An 8,453-nucleotide genomic window follows, 5' to 3' on the forward strand; every position below is an offset into this window, starting at 1 on the left:
AAGAAGTCGTTCTGCAAAGGATCTCATTTTAGCCTTGAGAATTCTATTAAATTTGACTGACATGGTTTTTTTCTTTAATTCAGAAAAGCCAACAGCAATGGTCCAGAATGAGCTTCAAAAATGTTTTGCACCCTAATGAGCTGTAAAAAAAAAAATTCTCAGCAATTCATATTAAAATATGCATAGCAATGTATAGAGTGGGCTTTGTCTTTGTTGGTCTTTATTCCTATAGAGGAAAGCTGTGAAGTGGAATAAGTTTGGTGAAAGCTTAATGAACAATTCACACCAAATGCATGTCAACTTAATCAAAACTCTGTAAGAGCCAGCCCCTCCTCTTTAGAACTGAATTTATAAACAAAAAACCAAAGGCAAATTCCACCATTAAGTTTTCCCACATTTCTGAATTAACTTGATAGCATTTTAATTAGACAAGATTAGCAGCATCTCACAACAGACTAGTTAATGGCTTGTTAATTAGGAATTGCATGGCACGATTTCTGACCTGCTAAACAAGATCCTTGAGCTCAAATTAAAAGGACTTGTTCTCTCATTGAATGGATTGCTAGGCCTCATGTGGAGGCCCTAATGAAACAGCCATAATAGAGAACAAGGCTTGCCTTCCACCACAATCAGTATTCCCTTTGTACTTTTTCTAAATCACTAACAAGGAATTAACACACTCCAACATGCACTCAGCAGAGTCTTATTCTTCTTGCTACCCTGACCCCCTATTTAAATGTAAAATATTCTTCTTTAAAAAAATAACGACACCTGTCAGGTTCTTCAGCCAGCTTTATTAAACACTAACATTATGATGATGATGAAGGAAGGAAGGGATCTCAACCTGTTTTTGTCACATATTTTACAAATGCTAAACATATTATGGAATTGAATAATGAACTGAAGCATCTTTTTTTTTTTTTAACCATTTACCACCTTCTGTCTGGGAACACAGACAGAAATTTCAGGGACTGTATATGATTAGTGTATTTTGAAAGTTTTCATTTCACTTCAAACTAAAGTTAATGGAATTATGTGCATTAGTCCAATATAGTATAGATATAGCTGAAAGCACTATTGTGTTAGAATATTTAGAATAGCATGAAACTTGCTTACACATAAACCCTAACAATTAATTGATACCTCACCTGATACTATATTTAGGAAGAATTACAAACATATGATTTAAAGCAAATAGATTAAAAATGTGCAAACGTAAGACAACAATCCAAACATGAGGCACTCTCCATGCGACTGTAATGCCAATGCATGCAATGTCTAAACATACCATACTAAAACAGGAAAAGGTAATTACAAGTTTCACTTTGCTATTATTTCATTATAGTAGCACCCAGAGCCCCAAAGAGCACGTCCAGACGAACGTGCACATGCCTCTTGCAACATCTCAAAGCCCTTTGAAATGCTGCAAGAGGCACACGTGGGAACAAAAAAACATTCCCTGCGCTGCAAATTTGGCTGTGCAGTCCCCATCCGGGTCTAGCGGGTGGGCAGCAGCCCCCACTGCCAGACTGCTGCAGTGGGTAGAGGGTGCAGGGAACTCTCAGGGCTGCTTCAGCAGTCCAGCTGGCACCCGGTGTAGTGTCCCCAGGTACCAACTGGCCAGGCCCCAGAAGCTCTTGAGAACAAGTAGCCCTGAGCTGCTTGCCAAGGCAGCTTTTTGTACAGATGGGGCCAGGACAGGACAGCTTTTTACACTGCTGGGGCCAGCACAGGTGCTGGCTTCAGGCTCTGGCTCCCCATGGCTGCAGATCTGGGAGGAGCCAGGCAGGGTTATTTTGCCCCAAATGGCACAACTTGCACCACACCGAAGTGCATATCCAGGCATGTGCGCTGAGGCAAAAAGCCCTGGCTCAAATTTGCACAGCTTTTTTGAGCTGCTGCAAGCACGTGTGCCTGCATGTGTGGGTGCGCCCAAAGGGTCTATCTACACTCTAATACTCTAGTCTTGCATGGATTTACAAATAGGAGTAACTTTAAACATGTAAATCATATTACATTTAATCCAAGCATGTATGTAAACTGTCCCAGTATCACTACCAACATTAAGATTCAAAAGAAGGTATAGCAAACAAACAAGGGGAATGCAGAAAGGTAAGATTAGGGTAACAGTGGCCCAAGCATCTGCATCTGTGGTCTACATGAAGAAATTAAAGAATGTGAACTGTTAAAATATAGGTTAACCAAAGGTGATAATGGTGTCATCAGTGTCATCAGATGCAAAGCATCTCTCTAGCCACATTATGAGCTATCAAGCCAAATTATTATTTTTAGTTATCTTTCTTATCTCTCCTTACACTTCAAATTAGCTCATCCAGCTTTCAAGAGGGCGGTTTTTTAGCTTAGAAACAGTCTCAAAAAAGGTTAACACATTTTCTTCGTTATGGACAACAACGATCTTCGGAAACCTGTACTCCCTTTATTTTTGGCACTTAAACAAAAACAAAAAAGCAAGCAAACAAAAAAACCTTTTGTTTGTTTATTTGTCAGCCTTTTTCTGCCTGCACCTCCGTAGATGTTATTAACCCAGAGGTGGGCCATTTCTTCAAGGCAAAAACACAGACATGTGACTATAACAGGGGGCCTGCTCGAGGCCGGTCCAACTGTGGCTCGCCCACCTGTTCTTGGGCTAACCACCCACCTTCTCGCCCGCCATGCCTTGATCTTAATTGATTAATAAAGGTGTAAATTAAATGGAAGGCTGCCCATTCTCAGCTCCCCCTGGCATCGGGGCAATCTGCAGCTCCCTTCCTCCCCTACACCACAGCCCAAGCCTCGCAGATGGCATCTAATTGTTCTCATCATCACCAGCCCCACACTGGGCCCCAAACTCCTTCTATCAGGACCCCTCCAAGATCCTTCCTTTCAGGCGGCCTACCCGGCCTTCATTCAGGCTATGTAGCTCCCTGAAACCATTTTCCCCTCTCGGGTGTGGTCCCCCCGGGACCTTTGTCTACCACCCCTGGCCCATCTTCAGGCCAGTCGGAACCCATAGCTCCTGGCTCTCGGGCGTCCCTCACGGTGGGCCCCTGGCCCTTTTGACCAGTCTGATCCTCCCCCCAGCAATGTCACAGCAGGTGAACTTAAATAAAACTCTCAGACATCTTGATTGAAAGATCACACAAGAGCTTCAGTTAACCAGGGACAGCATAATGGAGTTCCACTGTATATATATATATTCTTAAATCAAACAATTACTCTGCTGGTACACCTCCTGCACAGATGTTCACTCAGATACTCCTTTCTAATTCCCAATAAAGTTCCCTACCCCCTCATACTACCAATACAGAAGCCACATAAATACTTAGACAGATTATACAGTGTGAGTTTAAATTCATATTTGTGTTTAATAGGAAATGTGTGGATAATTCCTCAGCAATTCTGAAAATTTAGGAATAACTTTCTATGTGTACACTTCTTCATTGGAAACTCTTCCCTTATGTCAAACATCTACTTTGTGTCCTGAAAAATCCTATTTTCAAAAGCAAAAGGCAGCTATTTCTGTATTAGTCCTTAGAATAATTAAGCTGCTCCTTCCTGTCTTCTGCCTACCAGATGGCAGGTTGGTATTTCATACTAAGAACTGACCATCTGCAATCCTCCCCTTGAATAAACTAACTGTTAAATAGGACCAGAGAAAGCAATCTTTCCACTCAGAAAACAGAGCTTCAATGATGAGATTAGCATCATGTAGTTCAATTCATGCAGCTAAGTGATTTTTCAGTCACTTGGCAGTCACTTTTGCTTATAAAACACACCAGCCTCCTATCATGAGATAGGTAATAGATAATTGCTTTGAATGTTAACATTTAGAGCAGTGGTTCTCAACCTTTTTTGTACCAGGACCCATTTGTAAACATCGATGGTTAGTCCAAATCCAGTGCCCCTCACTCCTGACCCACCCCCCCCCAGGCTGAGGCCCCCCAATGTGTGGAGTCGAGGAGGGGCAGAGGGCCTTCAAGCAGCCCCTTGAAGGCTGGAACTCTGCCAGCCTGCAAAGGGAAAAGCCACGGTTTCCCACGTTTTTCTCGTTTAAAGAAGAATCTATTTTTAAGTTTTGTTGATCCATTTTTTAAAGTTTGTTTGTGACTGTTTCATATATTCTCGTCACCCACTTTTGGGTCGTGACCCACGGGTTGAGAAATACTAGAATAAAAGACATGACTATCTAGTTACTTCCTACTGCCTTAAGTGAACTGTCCTTTTTTAGACAAGATAGATGTAATATTTCCAAGATAACCCATAGCAGAGTGCTAAGGGGTTATTTAAGCACATTTTTCAACCTGGGTACACTGACAGAATCATACCATCTCCTCTGCTTTCAATTGTGGAAGGCATGAAACAGAGGAAAAGCCTCCCCACCTTGGCCAGAGTTCTATCCAAGGGAAGCGGGTTAAACCAATATGATCAGCACAGGCTATGTGGATTAAGAGTGGAGTGGCATATCTGGAAAAGAGCTTAGCTCTGTGAACACACTGGTCAACCCTATCTTTCACACCCAAACTCTAGCTGTATACACCTGAGGCATGCATATAAGCAGAAGGGAAAAGTTAGCAGAGACTCCCAAGGAGATCCTGCTGCCAGAGAAAAGGGAAACCAAGCATCACATGGAGGCACTATACCTCTTTGTCCATGCTCCAGCCAGTTGTGACTGTTCAATATTTGCTTACCTGTCCACACTGCGGAGGTTAGAAGATGGTGAGGTTAACATGTGCCAGCCCTATGAATAAGATATTTTGGCAAAAGTTCTGTAGCCTCAAAACATTTACTACTTCAGGTTGGCTGCCCTGTGCTCTTGTATGTAAGAAAATCTGATTTGGCCTAAAATTAAGTTTATGAGACTTTTGTTGTTGGTAGACTCTTATTATGACAAACTAATGCAAAATCCACCCCCCAAAAAACCTGATCACAAATGAGACTTTAACAAATATTACACACATGCACTTTAAAACAACACTGCTTACCTTCTGCTTTCATGTAGTGCACAGAGTATGCAATCACTTTATCTGAATTATACAGGGGTCGCTCCCAAGCAAGCAGGATTGCTGAACTGGACATAGTTTCAGCATGGACATTATAGGGAGCACTGGGTCTGTCTTCTGACATAACTACAGTCAGTCTGGCCCGGGACAGGATACAGCCCTGGCTATTTTCAGCCATACACTGATAAATAGCATCATCTTCAGGAATTATCTGATTGATCACCAATTTACTAAAGAGAGAGAGAAAAAAAAGGGGGGGGGTGTCTTATATTAATTTAGCTTAGTATAATGAAAATTCTCACTCTTTTACCCCTTCTCTATTAATTCATACTCTAAATGCCTTAGATTGAATTTACTATTCATTCTTTTCAGTTAGAAATTGATTGTCAAAGTGAGAAGCTTTAGAAGGTCTTCACAAACCTTCTTCCAGGCCCTATGCTTAGTCCTAAAGTCAAACACATTTTAAAAAAGTAAAGGCATTTTTACAAACTTCCTCTTTAAAAGCCATTACTAGAGTTACTCTTTCATAACGCTATACTTATTTTTCCCCCACCAGTAGGGTTTTTTCATGTTCATTGGATTTTAATAAGAGGTGCTAATCTGGGGAATATAATGATATGAAATAGCTCAAACAGCAGACCAGAGTCTATCTTCTTTAAACCACTGAAAATTCAATGAAGTCAACTAAATTACTCCAGTTAATTTACTGAAATAGCAGAGATCATAAACTGGAAAAAGTTCTAGCTCTGATTTTGATGTCCTCAATTTGTATGTATTTTACTTGTGTAATAATCTCAAAAGCTAGGGTCAATGGCTATCTGAATGGTCTGAATACTTTAATGAATCACAAGAAAAGATATTCTTTTACCTGAGCATGCTGTTCTCTCCCATATGTAACATTTTAATAACTACTGTACATTTCACAACTGCAATGATTTAACAGCAGTAGTAATCTCACCTGTTGTACATTTTAATTCTACCATTAGAGTGTATCCTTCTCCCATTTTTCAGCCATGATATTTTGGGTACAGGAATTCCTTCTGCCTGACAGGCAAAACGGGCTGTCCCAGCTCTGGGCCTTGTTAAACTTTCAGGCCATTCCACAAAAGAAGGGGGCGCTGCAGATAAATAATAAAATAAAAATTAAATCTACAAAAAAACTAAAGTTCTCAGGGTTCAAACCAAGAAAATTTCCAATGGACAAATCCCTCTAAGGCCACAGGAAGAGCATACAACATCATGTAAGTACATGTTTCATATGCACAGATATCATGCTTTTAAAAAATATATGTAAAAATTAACCATTTTCATTTCCATTAGTTCATGTGTCTATAAATTAATTATTTAAAAGTCCAATGTATAAAGTGTTGCTCTTGAAGCATTCACTTAAGTTACACTTTTGACCTTGCTAGAAAAAGACTCATTCCATAGCAAACACATCCATTTCTCTCTAAGAGCAAATAAATTGTAGGAAATAACTCTTTAATCATGTGTATCTGACAGTAACTCATTCAAAGTAGTCTAACAAAAAATGGCCCAAACTCAATGTTCTGTTCACCTGTGAGACCACACTGCAACCCATCAGCTACATCAACAAAATCAATGGCAGAATGAACCTGAACTGTCAGCTACAGAACAAATTTTCACACAGTAGCAAGTTTTGTCAAACTGGAATTCAAAACAAGCTCACCTAACACAGTGAGAGTTGCCATTGCAACCGTGAAGTTACGTGTGCCTGGAATAGTGGCTCGACAAACATAAACTCCTGCATGCTGCACCTTCACATCAGATATCATGAGGTTCCCATTTCCAAGGACCCGGGTATTGAAGACATCAATAGACTTATGGTCTGTTTCAGAGAGAAAAAAGTATGGTTACAAGATTGCTCCATGGTGTATTTTTAATCTAATTTACAGACTAGATGGGCCAAAGGCTTGGGGTAATGCCCAGTAATCAAAAGACAGAAAGGGAATTCACAGGCTTCCATTTTTATTTAGTTTGCCTCAGTTGTGCTTTGCGAGGGCCCTCCAGACAGGTCTTTGATCACTTGGATAGCACGTCTAGTTTATGTTTGAAGTTTTTCCTGTTAGCTGAATTACTGCCAGTATCCCAGGCAACCTACAGGGTACACTTTGTACTTCCCGCCTTAAGTTGAGATTGAATTAATTGCTGGTAATGCCCACTTCAATTTCACAGACAGAGAGTATTCATTTACTAGTAGATTATGTTGAGAATGAAAGGATTTCTAAGCAAATGCTGTGTAGAAATCCTGGTAAATTAACTATCACATTTCCTTTTTTCTTAGTTGTATTTCTATATGCTCCCAAGCCCAGAAAGACTTCACTATTTATTTCTCTTACCCCTAGACGTACGATACACAAACAATATCTGATGACTGGTAAATCAGATCTTTGACAAACAGTTCTGCATTTTACATTTCTTTCACATAACATAGGCGTGTGTAGAGGGAAGAAGCTATAATTCTTTTTGTAGAAAATACAGATTTGTTACAGTCAAATTCCACCTCTTCTTCCCATTCCTCTGTTCAGGAACAGATTATGGCCAAGTGTGGCCTAAATCAGCTGTGAACATAGCGCCAAGGCCACAATTATGTATTTAATTGTTTTTATTTGTAACCATTCAAACCAGTCATACCCCACAGTTGATTCTACCTCCCAGTCACACAGTCCCCAAAGGTCACAGTCCCATGCTCCTTCTCCCCAGTCCTGTACTGCCAAGTACTTACAGTACTATAAGTGACTGAGCAGAATCAACAGTTGAAAGCAGGCAAATCCAAAGGGCCAAAAAATGCCTTACAGCTTCTCTATAGCATAAGGGAAAGATGATCCAAAACGTACTTTACACTTTCGAACCCAAATCAACTTCTTCCTCTTATCAGTCTAAGAGTACACAAAGCCCACAAACAATAACCTAATTACTGAAATCCTTTCTTTCCAGTTTCACTTCCTTTCAACAGGCTAAAGGTTGCAGGCTGTAATTTTAAGACTTACCTAACCGGCTCCAAGAGATGATTGGCTTTGGATTCCCTGTGGCAACACACTCCAAGATGACAGTTTGATGAAGAGATGCTGTAATGTTCTGGGGACCAGCTATAATGGCTGGCTTGTGGAACAGCTTCAAGTCCAAGGCTTTTAAAAGCAAAGGATTAAATAAAAAGCCAGTCAATCATGACATAAAGCACAATAACTACATGCTAAGCGCAAGGCTGCTTGAAGCTCACCCTTAAAGTTAAAATTACAAATACAGAACATTTTCTTTAATTGTGTCATAAGTAATTGTACACATTCAGGAAAAGAAGGAAATAGAGCTGTTGCTGCTGAGGCTGATGGGTCCTTTTCAAAATAAGTCCAAAGACAGTAAGAGCTCTCTATTGAAGGTATCCCTTTGTAGACTGTTGTGGAAAAGACCATAATATTGGGGGGGGGGGGGTTT

The 8,453-nt window shown here is 40.3% G+C and overlaps 1 protein-coding gene across 1 annotated transcript in view; it reads right to left on the reverse strand.

The window, feature by feature from the left end:
• PRTG (protogenin) overlaps positions 1 to 8,453 on the reverse strand; it is a 160,337-nt gene that overhangs the window by 56,090 nt on the left and 95,794 nt on the right. Inside the window, exons 4-7 of the mRNA XM_019504261.1 lie at positions 8,012 to 8,149; positions 6,691 to 6,849; positions 5,959 to 6,118; positions 4,983 to 5,230 (exon numbers count right to left, since the gene is read on the reverse strand). Coding sequence (XP_019359806.1) covers positions 4,983 to 5,230; positions 5,959 to 6,118; positions 6,691 to 6,849; positions 8,012 to 8,149 — 705 coding nt within the window. The remainder of the gene's footprint in view (positions 1 to 4,982; positions 5,231 to 5,958; positions 6,119 to 6,690; positions 6,850 to 8,011; positions 8,150 to 8,453) is intronic.

Source organism: Gavialis gangeticus, unplaced genomic scaffold, assembly GCF_001723915.1.
Source record: "Gavialis gangeticus isolate Ggan-Ray unplaced genomic scaffold, GavGan_comp1, whole genome shotgun sequence".
In the NCBI taxonomy this organism is placed as follows: Eukaryota; Metazoa; Chordata; order Crocodylia; family Gavialidae; genus Gavialis; species Gavialis gangeticus.